The sequence below is a fragment of the Drosophila yakuba genome, unplaced genomic scaffold (assembly GCF_016746365.2).
Source record: "Drosophila yakuba strain Tai18E2 unplaced genomic scaffold, Prin_Dyak_Tai18E2_2.1 Segkk8_quiver_pilon_scaf, whole genome shotgun sequence".
NCBI lineage: Eukaryota > Metazoa > Arthropoda > Insecta > Diptera > Drosophilidae > Drosophila > Drosophila yakuba.
This window is the reverse complement of record NW_025048828.1, coordinates 543233-563896: the sequence shown is the minus strand read 5'-3', so window position 1 is coordinate 563896 and position 20664 is coordinate 543233. Positions and strand designations below refer to the sequence as shown.

The 20664-nt window shown below is 41.5% G+C and overlaps 1 protein-coding gene across 6 annotated transcripts in view; it reads left to right on the top strand.

The window, feature by feature from the left end:
• LOC26535568 (aminopeptidase N) overlaps positions 1–20664 on the top strand; it is a 254635-nt gene that overhangs the window by 197735 nt on the left and 36236 nt on the right. For 4 of the 6 annotated variants that reach the window (XM_039377401.1, XM_039377400.1, XM_039377404.1 and 1 more), the window contains exons 10-12: positions 2407–2590; positions 2644–2840; positions 2900–3214. In XM_039377401.1, the coding sequence (XP_039233335.1) occupies positions 2407–2590; positions 2644–2840; positions 2900–3214 (696 nt within the window). Of the gene's footprint in view, positions 1–2406; positions 2591–2643; positions 2841–2899; positions 3215–20664 lie in introns of those variants that run through there. The other 2 variants (XM_039377403.1, XM_039377406.1) reach the window with 2 other exon arrangements.

Below are 20664 nucleotides of genomic sequence, written 5' to 3'. Positions count from 1 at the left end.
CGATTTGAAGTCTGTACTAATTGATCACCCCACAGAAATCCCCGTTATAAGCCTAATAGAGGCATCTAATATTAGAGTCTTCCAGTCCGATAGTATAATCCATGTGATAATTGCATATCCCAATATTAAAGCCACTTGTATTACACCAACACATCATTATTCAACTAACGGAAAACATATTAGCGAAATGCAACAACGACGTCCTTACAGTCACCAATTGCGTACTAACAATTTACGCATCGTACTGTGTGAGGACCCCTTAGTTGGTAGGATTAGTGCTAGGATTAATTGGTAGAATTAGGGGTTAGGATTAATTAGTAGGGTTAATTGGTAGGATAAGGACTTAGGGTTAATTGGTAGGATAAGGACTTAGGGTTAATTGGTAGGGTTAATAGGTAGCATTAGGGCTTAGGATTAATTGGTAGGGTTGATTGGTAAAATAAGGACTTAGGGTCCCCAGCTACACCGCAACATCAGGACCGCAACACCAGCGGCAAAGCCGCAACACGGGCCCATCCACACCGGCCAGCAGCACCGCAACATAAGTGGCCAAGTCCCGCAACACGGGCCCAGCAACATAGGCAGAGCCACCCGACGCAACGCACGACACTAGCGGCAGAATCCACAGCGGCAGAGCCAAAGCGACGCAACCCACGACATTATCGGCAGAGCCCACAGCGGCAGAGCCAAAGCGACGCAACCGGCCGAGCCACCGGAGACACCTGAGACTGGCGGCCATCATGGAAAGGCTGGCCACCATCCCGGACGAGTAAAAGTGGGGTGAGCCGGGCCTCGTGTTGACCCCCCTGGCGGGTGAAATGTGTCTGTGTGTAGGGAAAACTAACCGCAATTAATTCTAGGAGTTAAGATATAAATAAAGTCCTGTGAATATATGAGACCGAAAACCGGACAGTTCAATCCTTTCTTCCCCAACTATCCTTTCCTTCCCCCTCGAGCCCCGTTCGGAAGCAGCCCCGCGCATCGCAGCCGTTTTTCGGACGAGACTTTTTTCCTTTAGAATATTTCTTTAAATATTTCTGTGGAGGATCCTGGCCCGTAATTAGCATCCTTACAACTGTAAGCCGGCAAACCACGATTCTTGCGCTCGAGGCCTGCTTGCGGGGAGCACTGCACTATGCAAAACACAGGCCAGCCAGTTAAGCCCCATCACATTGATAGACGACGGAGTAATAATAATCAATGAGTGCCCAGCTAAAGTCAGCACTGACGACGACGCCGAAATAGCTACCAACGGCTTAAATCTGATTATGTTCGAGCGAGTGGCTTTCATAAACGGCAAAAAACACTCCAACCAACGTGAAGACATAAGGCAAACACCTGGCATGACTGCCTTCCCAATACTAAACATCATCGGCCACAATCCAAGCCTAGGCATGCCACTTCTTCAAAGGATTGATAACGAAAGCTTGGAGGTCATCCAAGGACTTAAGGAGGAAGTGAAAGCGGCTGGAACTACCGACATCTGGTTCCCGGTCGACGTGGGATCCAGCGTCCTCATTAGCTGCTCTATCCTACTCGTCTTGGTACTCTCGCGAAATGCGCGAGAGATACGACAAGTCGTTGACAAGTTCCAGATAACGGAGAACGGTCATATTTCTAAGGGGCGAGTTCATCAATAAACTTAAGTCCACCGTAGAGTTTTTATATGCAAATTCAGCGTAAACGCCTTTAGGGGTTGTGCCTGATCCCCATTGGTTACCGGTATGGTGAGATATGTTGTTTTTGCTACTGTCAGCACTTTGCTGGACGAGCGGTCGGCTTGCCGGCCGCGGTAAGCTCTAGTACAGTTGGATAAGTTTTAGTTTTGCATTGACTACTGATTCAATAAAAAGCACAAGCTCATAAATCGAAACTCCGGTATCCCGCCGTATATCTTTTTATTATCACGCTATCTGAGTCTCTAGGCCAGAAGCCTTCGTAATCATCCTAATTCTACATTGTGATCTACAACTTTCAATCCCCTGCAAAGACATTTGCGTGGGAAACCAAAACCCCCGTATAATCGCCAGGCCTGCCATTTACGGACTGATGCGTGGGACCTCCTAGAAGTCACCCATATTGGCTAACTAATCTATAGGATCGTACTAAGAGCATAATTTGTATATTCAATTATTACACATAATAATTAGAAACAACTGTTAGAAACCACTGTTTTGCTGAGAAATTTTACGCAAATAATTAATACGTTTTTGTACCAACATTTTATACTATAAAATTGTATTTGGGAACGCCAATAGCTTTTAACGTCTTCAAAAGGAGTTTTGAATTAATATATTTTATTATGTGACTCTAACAATAATTTTATTGTTCGAGTCACATAATAAAATATAACCATAATAACTTTTTATAATAACAGGTTTTATTAATTTCTCTATATATTTTAAGGGCAAAACTACTTCATGACGCCTGGAACTTAGCTTATGCTGGTGAGCTAAATTTTGCCACTGCTCTTAATGTAACATTATTTTTGAAGTATGAACGTAATCTTATTGTTTGGAATCCAGTTTTCACATTTCTTGACCAAGTTGGTAAACGTCTCGAAAAATCGTCAATAAGTAGAAAGTTTGAGGTGAGCATAAAATAATTTATTTAAAAACAACATTCTTTACAACATATTTTCAGTTCTACATTATAGAACTTCTAGTTCCATTATATGACTATTTGGAAACTGCAAATGTAAACGATGACATAAATATAACTGAAATCCGAAAATTGACTACAGCGTTTTTATGTAAAGCTGGATATTTTCCGTGTTTTAAGGCAGCAAGAAGGGCCTTCAATTTGTGGGTCAACAGTTCTTATCCGAACTTTGAAAATCTGTAAGTGATTTAGAACTTATGATAAATAAAACATTTTTATTTTGAATTATTTATTTTAGGGACCATAACGAGTTCATGTGTCCAATGTTTAAGTGGGGCTCTATGAAGGAATGGATGTTTGGGCTCGATCGTGTGCGCGAGTTTCCTAAGTCCCGCCTTCAGAGTGATCGCACATTTTTATTAAAAATGCTAGCTGGATGTCCAGCGCAACGAGATAAAATTGTTATTCTACTTGAATTGGCTATTCTGAAAAATGTTTCCATTTTTTCGGATAACGACAAAATTTTAATTATCAATATGGTTAGTTCTCGATCCATGGGATACACAACACTGTTTGATTTTCTGTCAAATAATTGGGATTCTATATATCAGAAGTGAGTAATCCTTTTTGCTTCTCTAAGTATATAATATAATGTTTATTTTATTTAACGGCCCTTCCTAATTTTATCCTAAACAAATATTACACAATTTTATGGTGTAGTTAAAAATTAACAATTTACGAAGCACCTCAAGATAGAGTGCGAAGGGGTATATTAAATATTATATTATATTATATATTATATACCCAAAGAAATTAAAATCTGCTGTGGATGGCAACAAAAAAACAATTGCATCCCAAGACTATTCAATAATTGTTGGTTTCGTAGAAAGAAACCAATTAACTTTTTTTTCGGCATTAGATATACATTTTCAAAAATTTAAATTGGCAAGGCAATTATTTATATAAAATCCAAATAGATGTTCCAAACGGATGGTATTTCATACATTTTAGAGAGTTTATGTAGATATATATATGTTTATAGTTTATTGATAATTAATAGGTATTTATGTAGTAGTACAACGAATAGTTGAAGTTCTTAGCTTGGAATGTTTATAAAAGCAGCTTGACAACAGCACTGGATAACGGCTTTAGATTACAGCTTTAGATTACGCCTTTAGATTACGGCTTTAGATTACAGCTTTAGATTAGATTACAGCTTTAGATTAAGGCTTTAGATTACGTCTTTAGATTACAGCTTTAGGTTACTGCTTCTACTACTGCTCTCCACAGCTCTCAACTACGGCTTGTCTACTTTAGTTCAGCTCGGCTTTTTCGTAGCAACCTCTTTACACGTTCTTATTTTCCGCTGGCTCTTGATCCACTCCTGGCTTATAGTGCTGCCAACTCTTGTCTCTCCAAAAAATGCTGCCAATGATATCTACGCTTGTGGAGGTATAATTTCGACCTTCAAACTCGGCAGCCTTCTTGACGTCATAGCGACCACAGCGTTTCACTTTCACCACCTCGTAAGGACCAAGAAAAGTATTAGCCAGTTTCCTACCAGCGACGAACTGCGTCCGCTTAATGGTTTTCCTTATAAGTGACTTCCTTCTTTCTCTTTTTGTCAAAATTGTGTTTGTAGACATTTTGGGCTTTTTGTATCTGCATTCGAGCTTCGTGACGCATTTCTTGCCTTTCTTTCTCAAAATCTTCCATTAATTCTTGTTCTAGGACCATAGTTCTTGGTACCAAACATCATCTCGAATGGTGCTTTTTGTGTAGTCGTATGAACATGCTAGTTGATTGCTTTTTGGACTTCGGCAACGTACTTATACCATCTAGTTGTATCGTCTGCAGAAAGTTTACTAATAATGGACAGGATAACTCGGTTAACTCGCTCTATCTGACCGTTTCCTCTGGCCACTCCAGTTTTCGTCCATATGTGCTGAATCGCAATCTGGTTTACGAACTCCTCAAAAGCGTATGAGGTATAAGCTGCTCCTCTATCCGTCCCGATCTGAAAAGGAAATCCAAAAACTTTTGACCATTCCTCCAGCTTTTTGTTAACTTCATCGGACCCTGTAGATTTTGTAGCGAACAGCCACACGAACCTTGAAAATCCATCGACCATTGCAAGTATGTACTTATAAAGTTTTGTCGTAGAATCCATTGGGCCAAGGTGTACCAGATGCAGCGTCTGTAACGGTTGACCACATTTGTCTATACAGTTCAGTTAACCCTCCTGCTTACCAATTTTCTTATTGGTCATTATGCACTTTATGCATATGGCGATAACCTGTGCCACATTTCGTACCATCGTCTTTGTTATTCCAAAGTGTCCATCTGTATGGGCTTCAGGTATAATCTCATGCTCCATTGCCTTAGGTACAACGAGAAGATCACGAACGTCAACATGTTTGAACAGAACATCTTATTTTAGCTTATATCGTTGGTATGGTCCCTTCTCCAGGATACATAAGATTGCATTAATAAACTCGTCCATCCGTTGTGCTTTCTTTATACGGGCTGTTTCTTCTGTTCCCACCAGAAGAATATTTGGAAATCGGCCTAAGCAGTCAACATGTTTCATTCGATCAGCGCAACGATGCTCCACTGCAAACGAATAATCCTGAGACAAAAAAAGCGGCGTTTATAAATCGTAATCCGAAGGGCGTTTTATTGAACTCGAACAGGCCTTCCTTGGTTATAAATGCTGTGAATTTTCGGATTTTCTCTTCTACAGGGACGTGAAAAAAACTGTTCTCCAAATCCATGACAACAAAAAGCTTTGCTGCCTGCATTTAAGTTGACGAAAATCAGCGCAGACTTTGTTGGATCCATCTTTCTTTTTGACGATGACAACTCTGTTGGCAAAATTCGACGTCGACATGCGTACTATTTGGTTTCGTAGCCATTCCGCAACTTGATCTCGAAGCGCTTCGCATTCAACCATTGAGTATCGACTGGACTGGTGTTTAAATGGAATCATCTTCTCCTTTGGCGCAATTTTCAGCCGGTTTAAAAGCCGTGGAGGAGTGTGGATTTCAATATCTAAATACTTAGCTCTTTTTGCACCTCTTCTTCCACCGACGCAACCTTCAGAGAAAAGTGAAAAGCACTCCGATCCAAAACAACGCAAAATTTTGGCACGAAATCGTAGCCCAGAAGACCAGTGTAGTCTAGTCTGTCATCCGGCACCACGACGAACTTCTGATGAACTTGTATGTTGTCTACCAGCACATCAGCAACAAAATGTCTTATCGGCAATGTTTTAGTGTTGCCCAGACCCCTCAGCATTGATACCAACTTCTGCAGCTGGACATCAGGAAACATTTAAAGTACGCTGGCTTTTATGATGGATACATCAGTATGATGTTCGCAAGGATCCCAAAGAAGGTTCAGTATTTTTAGAGTCAGAGCGTCTGCTCAGTTAGAGTTACTTTATGAGAATGTTTTTTATGCGCTCAACTTGGGCTGAGCTGACCCGTATATATAGTACTTTTATTTTTATATACATATAGTTCCATATACATCTACATATGTATGCAGAAGGCATGCATATGTCATGTATGGTCTGACCACTTGAGCTGCAAAGTGCATGCTCAGCATTCCCACGCTCCGCGATCGGCTTATGTATAAGCGTTAGATCATATTACTTGAGCGCTGGAACACTTGTGTAATTGTTAGTGGTCTTTTGGGTACTTGAACGTTATGTTTATTATGACAAAGTGTCACAATGTTTTGAAGATAAGTTGTACCCATTAATTTAGTATATTTATAGGGTAGATATGTTACACCTCCCTTTTAAAAGAAATAACGTAATACATGTAGTCATCTAGATCTCAATATTAATATTTTGAAAAATTAATTAAAATTTGTTTTTAAATGATATTGATTTTTCTTATTAATTATTAGCAATGTTTTGTCTCAAAAAATTTTTGTGTATTGACAGAATAATAAAAAAAATGTATGTTGAAATACGTTATTTTTTTTTTGTTTTATGTTTAACTTTCTTAGAAGGAAAACAATTTTTGTTGTTTTGCTTTTATTTTTGTGGTTGATCAGACCTTTTCTTAAGTGAAATGAAACGTTTCATTGATTATATATATTTTCAGTCTATACTTATGTACTTTTTGTTTCTTTTGCTTTGTATCTCTAATTACTATGTTATCTCTGACTTCTATGGTTTTTACAGTATAAGGACCCAAATATACTGGATCTAACTTATGACCCGTTTCGTTCCTAAGTATAACTTTATCTCCTATTTTTAATTGAAAATCTGAAGTTTTCTTATCATAAAGTTATTTTCTTAACTTAGCTTTTTCAAACATAAGTCTAGCTCTTTTATATGCTATTTCTAATCTAAATTTTATTTCCTTAGAGTAATCTTCTACATTATACAGTGGTTCTATTCTATCTGTTTTATTTAAATTTGCGAACTGCCTTGGTAATCTTCCAAAGACTAGTTCATATGGACAGTAATTATGCATGACTGATGGTGTTGTGTTGAAACAATATGTAAAATATTGTATCCAAACGTCCCAATCAGTTTTATCTGCAGAGATGTATGAACGAATGTATTCATTGAATGTTCAATGACTTCGTTCTATTGTCCCTAAAGTTTGGTGATGATATGCGGTAGATGTTAGGTTTTCTATCTTCATGTATTTGCACATATCTAAAATTACTTTATTTTTATACTCGGTACCCATGTCAGAAATGAACGTCTTCATTGGACCGTACTTTAGTATAAAATTTTCGAATATAGTAGCTCTTGCGACAGTATTTGCGCTTCTGTTTGCAACCGGTATGGTTACTAGATACTTCGTAAAATCACATATAAGTGTTTCCGACCATATAAAGTATATATATTCTTGATCAGGATCAATAGCCGAGTCGATCTGGCCATGTCCGTCTGTCTGTCCGGCTGTCCGTCTGTCCGCATGAACGTCGAGATCTCAGGAACTACAAAAACTAGAAAGTTGAGAATAGGCATACAGACTCCAGGGACATATACGCAGCGCAAGTTTGTCGAATCATGCTGCCACGCCCACTCTAACGCCCACAAACCGCCCAAAACTGCCACGCCCACACTTTTGAAAAATGTTTTAATATTTTTTCATTATACCCGTTACTCGTAGAGTAAAAGGGTATACTAGATTCGTTGAAAAGTATGTAACAGGCAGAAGGAAGCGTTTCCGACCATGTAAAGTATATATATTCTTGATCAGGATCAATAGCGGAGTCGATTTGGCCATGTCCGTCCGTCTGTCCGTCCGTCCGTCTGTCCGTCTGTCCGTCTGTCTGTCCGTATGAACGTCGAGATCTCAGGAACTACAAAGCTAGAAAGTTGAGATTAGGCATACAGACTCCAGGGACATAGACGCAGCGCAAGTTTGTCGATTCATGTTGCCACGCCCACGCTAACGCCCACAAACCGCCCAAAACTGCCACGCCCACACTTTTGAAAAGTGTTTTAATATTTTTTCATTTTTGTATTGGTCTTGAAAATTTCTATCGATTTGCAAAAAAACTTTTTGCCACGCCCACTCTAACGCCCACAAACCGCCCAAAGCTGCCACGCCCACACTTTTGAAAAATGTTTTGAAATTTTTTTTTATTTTTGTATTAGTCTTGTAAATTTCTATATATTCGCCAAAAAACTTTTGGCCACGCCCACAAACCGCCAAAAACTGTCCTTCGCACTTACACTAGTTGAGTAACGGGTATCAGATAGTCGGGGAACTCGACTATAGCGTTCTCTCTTGTTTTTGTATTGGTCTTGTAAATTTCTATCGACTTGTCAAAAAACTTTTTGCCACGCCCACTCTAACGCCCACAAACCGCCCACAGCTGCCACGCCCAAACTTTTGAAAAATGTTTTGATATTTTTTCACTTTTGTATTAGTCTTGTAAATTTCTATCTATTTGGCAAAAAACTTTCTGCCACGCCCACTATACCGCCTACAAACCGCCAAAAACTGTGTTTAAGACTCTCCTTCTCCCTTCCACTAGCTGAGTAACGGGTATCAGATAGTCGGGGAACTCGACTATAGCGTTCTCTCTTGCTGAAATTATCTATTGAAATGGTTTCAAAGATTTTTTCACTCGGTGCCAATTTGAGTTGGCTGAATTTTAGTATACCGGCTTGCATTTCAAGACTTTGGAAGAACTGACCTAAATCAAAAATTCCATTGGTATATATATCGTCAACATCAATTCATGCAATAACTTTATTTCCTCGTTTTAGTAAACAAATAGATTCAGTTTTTCGCAAGGTCACTACTTTTCGTAATTCATCATTTGTTATGACTTCGTGTACGTCGGGCTTAGATACATTTTGGGTACTTTGCCTAGGCAATAGTTCTGAATTTTTTACTGTACAGTTTTTATCTTGTCTACTTTGTTGCCTGGTAGTGACTTTTAGGACTTTATGTTGCACGTCTTTGAGTTCTGTTATATTTATACGCGAGAGTGCGTCTGCTACAAAATTATCTTTCCCCTTTAGGTATTCTACAGTGAAGTCGTATTCTTCAAGCTCTAACCGCATGCGAGTTAATTTAGAACTGGGATTAGTCATAGAAAATAGGTACGTTAAAGGTCTGTGGTCCGCTTTAATGGTGAAATGTTTGCCATAAATATATGGTCTAAAATGGATAATTGCCCAATGAATTGCCGCTAGTTCTTGTTCCGTTGTACTCTTATTGCTTTCTCCTTTTGTAAATGAACGTAATGCATATTCTATTGGGAGCTGAATCCCGTTACGGTTCTGAGTTAGAACTGCTCCGCAAGCTTGTTTACTAGCATCCGTTATAATGCAAAATTCTTTGCGAAAATCAGGATATTGTAATAATGTGGGGTGCATAAAATTTTCTTTAAGGTATTCGAATGCGTTCTGGCATTCGCTTGACCATTCAAAAGGAACATTCTTTTTACATAATCTAGTTATGTGCCGTGAATAGTCGGCGAAGTTCCTTATAAATGGACGATAATAGTTGCAGAAAGCTACAAATCGTCTTGCGCTGTCCGCATCATGAGGGACAGGATAACTTTTGATGACGTCATATTTCTTGTCATCTGGCAATACTCCTTTGTCTGTGCATTTGTGACCTAGGAATGTCACTTCGTGCATGAAAAATGAAAATTTTTCTGGATGCAACTTTAGGTTATATTTCCTACATACATTAAAAACGTCAGTTAAGTTTTTAATCATGTGTTTTTCTGAACATCCTATCACCATTAAGTCATCTATATAAAGGAATGCCTGAGAGGGTTCTAAACCCGAGAATGATATAGTCATCATCCTCTGAAATGAATTTGGAGCTATTTTAAGACCAAATGGTAATCGAGTGAAGCGATATGAGCCATTGCTCGTTGAAAAAGATGTTATATTCCTTGAGTTTTCCTAAAGTTCTATTTGGTGGATACCTGACATCAAGTCAAGGCATGAAAAGTATTTAGCTCGACCTAGTTGATCTAAAATGTCATCAATTCTAGGGATTGGAAATTTGTCAGAAAGTAGTTTTTTATTTATTTGACGATAGTCAATTACTAATCGCCATTTATTCTCTTGAGAATTTGGTAATGATTATTTCGGAACTAACAAGAGTGGGCTGTTATACTCGGATACAGGCGGTTCGACCATTTTGTCGCTAATTAATTTCCCTACTTCTTCAATATGGCTAAGCGGGCTTCTGTAGTTTTTTATATAAATGGGTTCATCATCTTTAAGTCTTAATGTTTGTTTATAAAAGTTGTTTGTTGATATCGGTTCCGTTTCCAGTCCGAACACATCACTATACTGTGTGCATAATTCAGTTAATTGATTTTTGAATTGGTCTGGAAAATTTTTCTTTAGTTTTGAAAGTACTTGTTCGCTTCTATTTATACCCGTTAGAGTAAAAGGGTATACTAGATTCGTTGAAAAGTATGTAACAGGCAGAAGGAATTGTTTCCGACCATATAAAGTATATATATTCTTGATTAGGATCAATAGCCGAGTCGATATTACCACGTCCGTCTGTCTGTCCGTCCGTATGAACGCTGTGATCTCAGGAACTACAAAAGCTAGAAAGTTGAGATTAAGCATACAGACTCCAGAGACATAGACGCAGCGCAAGTTTGGCGATTCATGTTGCCACGCCCACTCTAACGCCCACAAACCACCCAAAACTGCGACGCCCACACTTTTGAAAAATATTTTAATATTTTTTCATTTTTGTATTGGTCTTGAAAATTTCTATCGATTTCCAAAAAAACTTTTTGCCAGGCCCACTCTAACTCCCACAAACCGCCCAAAGCTGCCACGCCCACACTTTTGAAAAATGTTTTGATATTTTTTCATTTTTGTAATGTTCTTGAAAATTTCTATCGATTTGCCAAAAAAAATTTTTGCCACGCCCACTCTAACGCCTACAAGCCGCCAAAAACTGTGTTTAAGACCCTCCTTCTCCCTTCCACTAGCTGAGTAACGGGTATCAGATGGTCGGGGAACTCGACTATAGCGTTCTCTCTTGTTTTAGTGTTGGTATTATGAATGTCATAATCTTTTAAATTTTCATATTGGATTTTATTTACTTTGACCAATTGATCGAAATTAATTGTATTTAGAAGTCGAATGTATAAATGTTTGGATGCTGCTATTGTATTTGCAACATAAATCCTATTGTGTATTTCCTGATTAGGCACAAATATGTAATCATTTACAGCATTAATGTCTATTTTCCGAATAACTTGTGATCTGACTGGCAGAAGAACTGTATTGTTGCCAGCGCTATATGTTATCGGAACATATATTGGATAATTTAAATTTTGGGGTCTAAATATAAACCAGTCTTCACTTGGTTTGAAATCTAGTGGACAATTGAATTTCTTTATAAAATCAATGCCTATTATTCCATCACATGGTATTTCAAAATTTGGGTCTACCAAGTGAAATTCATGTGGAATAATATATTTTGTTGATTGGAGTTCTATTGAGGTTGTTCCTCGAGACTTTATCACACCTTGGCCTATGCCTTCGATGTTTATTATTTTTTCTGTTTGAATTTAGAAGTTATCAGAATTTACCTTCAGAAGTGAGATATCTGCACCAGTATCAATGAGAAATGTTAGTATATTTTCAGTTGAATGATTATGAAAAGTTAAGAATATATTAAGACTATAATTGATGGAATGAACTTTAACATTTATTGGTTGTTTCCTAAAGGGTTCTGTGAGTTTTCCGACGTATTTTGCGCGATTCTCACATTGCTATTAGTATTATTATTACCCTGGTAGTAGTTTCCGCGGCCTCTCCCTTGGTTTTGGCCTCTTCTACCTTCACGGTTATTAAAGTTATTATTGTTGTTGTTATTGCTGCTTCGGTTGTAATTGTTGTGGTAGTTATTTCTTCCACGATTATAACCTCGGCCTCCTCTATTATTATTATTTGCACCTCGTCGATAATAGAGTACAGTGTTACTGTGACCTGTTATCTTTGTGCAACTGTTTACAAATTTGGAGATGGCTTCATTCATGTTTGTGAATGTGCCTGGTTGCATGATAAGTTTTACCTTATCAACGGAGCAATTCTGTGTCATTAATTTTACAGCTGTTGTAGTGCTTTATTTATTCGCTAAAGACTGGCTGAGACCTTCACTAATATAGGCACATTCAAGGGCCTTTGTCAGTTTCTCCACCTCTTGGGTGTATTGGTTAGCCGTTTTATTTCTCTGTTGTAGATTGAGAAGCTTGGCAGATATCACTTCTACCGATTCTTCTTTTATTTAGACATTTGTTATTATGTTCAGATGTAAGTCTTTTTGCATATTTATTTACGTATATAACTATATTATTATATTCTCCTACAACTATCTCTATATGATTTTTCAAAGTTTCAGATTTTATTACTGCATCTCTATTGATACATTTATAAGACTTATCAAACCTGTAGAGAAATTCGTCTATTTGTATCGCTATTTCGCTCCATTCCATTCTTGTCGTAAAAAAAAAAGATTGTAAGCAGAAATTTTAGAATTAGCACTATTGTAATGATCAGCAATAAGATCCACAACGCATTTATATCGTCTGTGTGATCTATAATTTTTACGTTATTAACTACGTTGGCAGTATTGTCTTTTGCCTCACTAGAATCGCTAAACCATCCCATTTTTTAGTTTATATTTTGGACAATTTCTCGACATGTGACCACTTTCGCCGCACTTAAAATTTAGTTGCAGCTTGACAATCCTGCCTGAGATGATTTGTGGATCCACAATTCAAACAATACGCTGCTCTTCCTCCATATTCCTTTTTTTTCCTGATCCGGCTGTATGTTCATGAACTGCTTCGCGTTCTTTCATCTGCTCGTAATACGTAAATGAATACTGACTCTGTAGTTCATCGTTAGTCTTGCAGCTGTACATGCTGTATTTGTATTCATTTTTTATGTTCAGTCCATCGACTATGTACCGGATAACCGAAATCATATCCACACCTGCAACGAACGCAGCAATTTACCTCAACTGCAAAACGTATTCCTGAACCGATTCGGCTTTTCGTTTCTTTCTCTCGCCCAGCTTTGTATGTACATCAGCGATTAATACACTTTTCAGCTCCTCGTATGAACCGACAAAGACTGTATTTAAATATAAGGCTGAAGCTTTGGTCATTTTACTGCGTGCTTGTACATATCTTTCATCCAGAGCCTACGTTCACATTTTTTTCAAAGTTAAAAAACTACTACTACTGTAATATTCTGTCCATATAATTCCGGCACCACCTTTAAAAAACTTTCAGCTGATATTATGCTGGTGTTTTGTGGTCTCTGAGCATTTTGGCATTGTATGCTCAGCCACTTCACAATTTCCTCGAGATTTCTCCTTGCCAAACTTGTTGTTCCTTTTCTTGGATTATTTAAAGCCAATATTTCGTCTTTCTTTTGTTTTTCTGCTTCCTTTATAGTTTCGGCACATTTAACTGTATATCAGCACACTTTCAGCCTTTTGATAACGCACAATCCGGCACAGTTAGGCAATGTTGATCCCCCAAATGTAGATATATGTTTATAGTTTATTGATAATTAATAATAATTATCCACATCACTTGGAGTCGAGTTTTTAACGGTCAGAAAACGTCTCAACGAAATAGGAATAATGTAGACAACTCCAGAAGTGTGTGGCACGGGTCTTCATCGAGCAACGTTAAAATAATAAAGTAAGAATACCCGCAAAAACGATTTTTCAGGCACAAACATCGTCATGTTTGATACTGCACAACAATTGCTATGACACACTAAGGAAATGTCAAATACTGGTAAAGATGCGCTATGTCAGTAGCTTTCAGCAGAGTATTTACTTTTGTGTGTGTGACTAAGAAAGTAAGTAAAGCGCTACGAAGTAATTCGATTTTTTTTTTTAGACCAAATTTTTAGATTTGGTTTTGTGTGGCTATTTAAATTGTGTTAGTAATGCATTTCTTTTGAAAGATAATAAAGGGTTATCCAATAGGGACGCTCGAACCTTGAAATTCATTGTGGTTTGAGTGACAGATGTCAAATGTTATATCAGTGTGTTATGCTCATTCCATCCACCCAAATCCATGGCAGGTTACAGTGTCGAAAAGCACGTACAAATCATAAAATTCTTTTATGAAAGTGGGTGTTAAGTTCAAGCAACGTTCCGCGTTCATCTTCAGCGACGAGGCGCATTTTTGGATGTATGGCTATGTCTACAAGGAAAATTGCCGTATTTGGGACGAGACCAATGCACACGAGCTTCACCAATTGGCAATGAATCCGCAAAAAGTGACTTTTTGGTGCGAATTATGGGCGGTTTAGGATGATTTTGTTTTCGATAGGTGTTTGCGCTGCCAGCTTTTTACATTACATTACATTATAATAGGCGTAGAAATAACATTAATATACCCGTTACTCGTTGAGTAAAAGGGTATACTAGATTCGTTAAAAAGTATGTAACAGGCAGAAGTAAGCGTTTCCGACCATATAAAGTATATATATTCTTGATCATCATCCGAGTCGATCTGGCCGTCTGTCTGTCCGTCCGTATGAACGCTAAGATCTCAGGAACTACAAAAGCTACAAAGTTAAGATAAAGCATACCGAATCCAGGGACATAGACGCAGAGCAAGTTTGTCGATTTATGTTGCCACGCCCACTCTAACGCCTACAAACCAGCCAAAACTACCACGCCCACACTTTTGGGAAATATTTTGATATTTTTCATTTTATTATTAGCCTTGTGAATTTCTATCGATTTGCCAAACAAACTTTTTGCCATGCCCACTCTAACGCCCACAAGCTGCTAAAAACCTGTCAGTGTTGAAGACCCTTCTTCGCACTTTGACTAGCTGAGTAACGGGTATCAGATAGTCGGGGAACTCGACTATAGCGTTTTCTTTTTTTTTGTATTAAGTATCTACTAGATTCGATTTTACTGTTAAGAAATCATAAGGAGATGGCTGCTGTCGACATGCTCTTACCGTTGGAAAACTAACTTTCAACAGAATCATCTATGTGCCACATACACAACTTCCTGACCGCTCTAGAAATGATGAAGAATGGTGGCCTTAACTCAGTCATCCTTTCCTATAGTAGGACCGACTACTCGAGCCAGTGGCCAATGCAACTGGAAGAAGATTCTTGTCCATCGAGCACAAAACATCTGCTAAGGTGTGTTACTTTCTACCATCTGTTTAAACGATTCTAGTTCAGGACAGACAAGTCGGGCTTCTCAAGCGTCTCAGCAGGTCCGCTAAGAATTAAGTGTGTGGGAGCCAAAACAATGAAGATCGTCCGCGTTTTCTGAAAACGAAACTAAAGACCGAGAATAAACAATTGAAGAAATTTGACAGACGAGGGTACGCAGCTCTAGTACCTGTAAAAGCCCAAGATCAATCCAATAGTTCCTTCGTTAGGCTGCCAATGACATGTTCAATAAGCTGCGGCTTAGTCCTAAAGCATTTAACGCATTTGCACACAACTCTTGAGGCAATTTTTAAACCACCAATAGGCCAGAACTGCAGACGTAAATTTACCAGCTCGTGCAGCTGTCGTTCATGAAAGCTCCGAAAGCTTCGTTGCATGGCAGGGAATGCATTAATAAATTGATTGTAGTATCCAGATATGGAATTACTTAGTAGCACGCTCTTTCGGAGCTCAATTAGAGGCCTGCCAGTATTTTGAAACTTCTGAAAGGAATGGCGGACCATAAAACCAAAGCTTAGATTGCATTACTAGATTAGGAGTTGCACCTCTGGAAAAATATCAGCAGGTAGGCGAAAAATACATCAACATCAAAATACATACGGGGGAGCTACTATAGACTTCGAGCTCAGTAGATGACTAGTGGCCTCCACGGACATAGAGACAATGTAAACGCAAGCTACGTACGCTTCTACCCTTTGGGACCTAATCTGCGGAAGGTTAAACGGTTTACATTCCCAAATTGCTGGGAAAGGACAGAATCTTTGAAGTTTGTTGCATTTTGTTTATAACCACAGAAATTGGGTTGCCAACTGAAAATAAATCATCTACGTAAAAACTGTAACGAACTGTTTTGTTTTGTCTGCTCTCTACGGAATACGTGCGGCTAGCTCAGTAGAGTTTGTGCGTTCGACCCACCAAATTTATAGAATAACGTCATCACTCGGTTACCAGTAATAACACTTGCAGTTTCGTTCTTGGATCTTTATTCGTGCTTGGACTTACAATGGAATCTGATTACCCGGCCGTAGTGCTGGATGGATTGTCCAACGGTCTCGTTCCGCAGTCTCGCCGCTCTCGTCGTCCTGAGTGGCGCGGACCTTCGTTGTTGGGCCTCACGGCAGATAACGGCTGTGATCCCCAAGGCAAACGCCTGTGGAACAGCAACACGTCAACCCCACGTCTGGTTCGCGGTCTCTCACAGAGTTCTCCGGGTCTACCCCACAATCCCTGCCGCTTATCGTGTGCCCTCCTTAGTTTGGCTTCTGGGCTATTCGTGCTTCGTCGTACTGGACCTTAGCTACCTGCGTCTCAATTCGGAGACCTTCTCGTCCCGAACGTCTTGACGTTGCGATCTTGCTTCTTGTTGACCACCACGGCTGTAGCTCCTCTGCTGACATCGTTCTAACGTTGTTGACTCGTACACTAGTTCTTCTCGACTGTCTGTCCCGCTTCCAGCGTTCGGCCTGTTTATATAGGCCTCCTCTAACGGCTCATCCCTTTGGTCTCCAGTCTCCGGATCCAAAGTCCACGATTTTACCGTTGGCCCGGTCCAAAGTTCGATTTGTACCGTTATTTGCCATTGAACCTGCTGACTCTCCAAACTCTCTTTTCAGTAAGTCCGGAGTCTCCACCCTCTCTCTCCATTTCCCGAGTCTCCAAACTCTCTTCCTCTAGAGTGTCCAATCTCTCTTTCTCCAGCCCAGAGTCTCCAAACTCTCTTTCTCCGCGCTTCGCACTGCCGAAACTACGCTTTGCCTTGCTGAGTAACTGGCAACGGCAGGCCCTCCTTATGCGATCCGCATTTGTGGGGAGTTTTAACTCCTCACATCTCCCCCTTTCTTCGGGAAAATTTGGAATCCGGCCATCTGGTCACACTACTAGCCGTCGATCGATTGTTTCCGATAACTTTTGTTGGCGCGACGTTGTCACTCGATGACCATAGTGTTTCCATAGTGTGACCCGTCATGTGCTGCTTTTTCCGATGTTTCTGCCCATCGATTGACACTATCGAGTGCCGATCGACCGCCTTGTGATCGAGGCGCCGCTTCCCTAAGCTTTGATGACTATAAACAACATTTTGGCGGTAAGTTGGAATATAAAAAAAAGTTTCATCCTTGTAATCCTTGACTTTCTTCCCTGAAGAATTATTTGGCATGCCTTGCGATACTGCTGTACCGCCCCTCCCCTTTCCTAGGGAGTATGTGGGTTCCTTGGTCCTGTGGTTGTTGAGACAGGATTCTGGTTCGCTCGTGGTCCGTTTCCGTTGACTCTCGCCTTGGCCTGATGCTAGAACGGTTGCTGGATACGTAATCTGCACCCGTTGACTCTCGCCCTGGCCTGACGCTAGAACGGTTTCCGAGCCTAGTCCCTTCTCAGGTTCTGTCACTCTCAACTTCCCATCGTTTGTGCCTTGCTCTTCCCTGGTGGTGGTTGTCGCGGCAATACTCTGTTTCGCTCGCGGTCCGCAGCCGTTGACTCTCGCCTTCGCCTGACGCTGTAATGGTTGTCGGACTCGCTGTCTGCACCCGTTGACTCTCGCCCTGGCCGAGCCTAGTCCGTTCTCAGGTGCTGTCACTCTCAACTTCCCGTCGTTTGTGCCTTACTATTCCCTGGTGGTGGTTGTCGCGGCAATACTCTGGTTCGCTCGCGGTCCGCAACCGTTGACTCTCGCCTTGGCCTGACCGCTTTACCAACTCTTGGCTTCCACTGCCTTCTCCGCAGGTTGTAATGCCTTGCTTGGTCCTGGTTCTCCGCACAATCTCGAAGACCTCTCTTATCTTCTCAGCGATTCCTTTCGGTGACTCTGGTTGCCTTCCCGTATCTAGCGTTTCTCTGTCATAGAGTGCGTTCGGTAGTCTTTGCTCGCGGCCCTGTGTCAAAAATGCCGATGAGTAGCCTGTGAAATCTGAAACACTGGGATTCACAGCCAGCATGATTTCGGGCCATCTTTCATCCCAATTCCTATAGTTCTGTCCGGCAAACTGCGCTATCATTGTCTTCACAGTACGGTTGGCTCTCTCCGTCGGATTCTCCTGTGGGATATACGGTGCCGTAAACTGCTGTTTTATCCCCATGTCGTTGTGGAACTTCTTAAAAGCCCGGCTCGTGAACTGCACGCCGTTGTCCGTGATCACCACCTTCGGTACTCCAAATCCAGAGACTATGCGTTTCCTGAACGCTTTCTGCAACGTTTCCGGCGTGGCTGTCCGCAAAGGCACCAACTCCGTCCACTTCGAAAACGTGTCGATCAGTACCAAAAACATACTGTTTCCGTGCTTCGATCTTGGTAGCGCACACTGTCGCCCAGGGTTCCTCCGGGAACATCTTTCCCGCCGCCTGCCGCTGATTCGGTTTGAACCTTGCGCAGTCCTCGTATTTCCGAACGTAGGCCCTTGCGTCTCTCTGCATTCCTGGCCAGTAGTACCGGGCTGCAAGCCGTGCAATCGTCTTCCGACTCGTGGTTTTCGCGCAAGACAGTTTCTCTCAGCTGCCGCGGAACACATAGCTTCCAGGTCACTACATCTTTGTTCCCTGCTCTATGCGGAATCTGCCTGTAAAGGGTGCTACCCTCCCAAACATAGTGTTGGAACTTTTGAGACTGTGCTTTTATCTTTTCTTGCATTTCCTTGATCCAGCTGCACTCTGATTCGGCCCCCTTGACCGGCGTTCTTCTCAGCATATCGGATTCTGCTGAGACCGACTCTGGCAGTGGCTGCCTCGACAACGAGTCTGCTATCACGTTCAACTGGTCTTTCCTGTATGCTACCTCGAAGTCGTACTGCTGCAGCTCCAACGCGCATCTAGCAATTCTTCCCAAAGGGCTTTCTATGCTGTTCAGCCACTTCAGCGCCATATGATCCGTCCCTACCCTAAAGTGGTAGCCCTTAAGGTACGGCTTTAGCTTCCGAATAGCCCACACAATTGCCAAGCACTCCTTCTCTGTTGTTGAGTAGTTCTTCTCGGCTCCGTTTAGGGTCCGGCTGTAGAATGAAATGGCCTTTTCGCCATCTTCTGTGTCCTGTGTGAGGATCGCGCCAATCCCATAGTCACTGGCGTCCGTTTGCAGGATGAACATTTTCCGAAGTCGGGGCACGCCAAGACTGGGTCGGTAACCAATTTGGCTTTTACCTCCTCAAAGGCTTGCTGGTGGTCCTGTGACCATGCCCACTTGGTGCCCTTGCGGAGGAGGTCGTTGAGTGGCCTTACAATGCGCGCGAAGTCAAGCACGAAACGTCGGTACCAAGATGCGACTCCAAGGTATTGCCTCAGTTCTCGGACCGATGACGGTGGTTCTAGCTGGGCTATCGCTGCTACCTTCTCTGTGTCCGTGCCTATCCCTTGGCTTGTGACGCGGTGCACTAGTTACAGAAGTTGTTGTTTGAAGAACTGACATTTCTCCGGGTTTATTTTGAGGTTCACGATGATGTCGTCTTGATACGCAAATGCATGCGGCGACATTTCCGGTCCCATTACCTGATCCAGGACTCGTTGAAATGTGGCTGACGCGGAGTGTAATCCAAACGGCATTACTCTCCATTGGAACAGCCTGGGACCGTGAAGGCCGTGAAGCCCCGGCGTTTATCTGTCCACGCATAGTCTCCATTTTCCCGTTTTCTTCTTTACCATGGCAATGGGTAAGCTGTACGGGCTCCTTGGGGTTAGTATCTCTGCTTAATTGGTGTATCGGTCAAGGCGTAAAACTCCGCGAGCTCTGTTTCCCGGAATTTGTTCATGTCTCTTCGCCATCCTTTTGGACTAATGAGACCGACAACTTCTCCCTGAGCCACCCGTTGTGTCTGCCTCTGTCCGGTATTCGGATTTCATGACCGGCGCACTTGATCTCGGCCCCGACTTGCGTGAGAAAATTCCACCCCAGCATCAACGCATCCACTATCCCTGGTTATATTAGCAGGCTCATGACGAGTCCCCTGTTGCCGAACTCCACTCTTATTTCGAGCTTTGCGTTGATTTCGCCGCACCTTCCATCTGCCAACCTACCCTGCCGTCGAATCCTTGTAATCGCTCCACGGGCAGCCAGCTTGTCCGCCAGCTCTTCACTTATGAAGCTTGCTTTTGCTCCGGTGTCGATCGTGGCCTTGTAAGTGTCCCCACCGATCGTTACCGCTGCGGACAACTGCTGCTCCTCCTCGATTTCTAGTTAGTTTGGAGAGGCGGCACCCTGCGACCCCTGCTCGCCTCTCTGCGGCTAAGATCGCTGCCCATTTCCCGCTCTCTGGCAGCATTCCGTACTTCGGACTCCTATTTTTTCGCACACCCAGCAGAACAGCAGCCTCTGTTGTCGGCAGCCTCTTGCCCAATGGTCGTGTCCACCGCACCTGCGACAAGCTTCTTGTGGA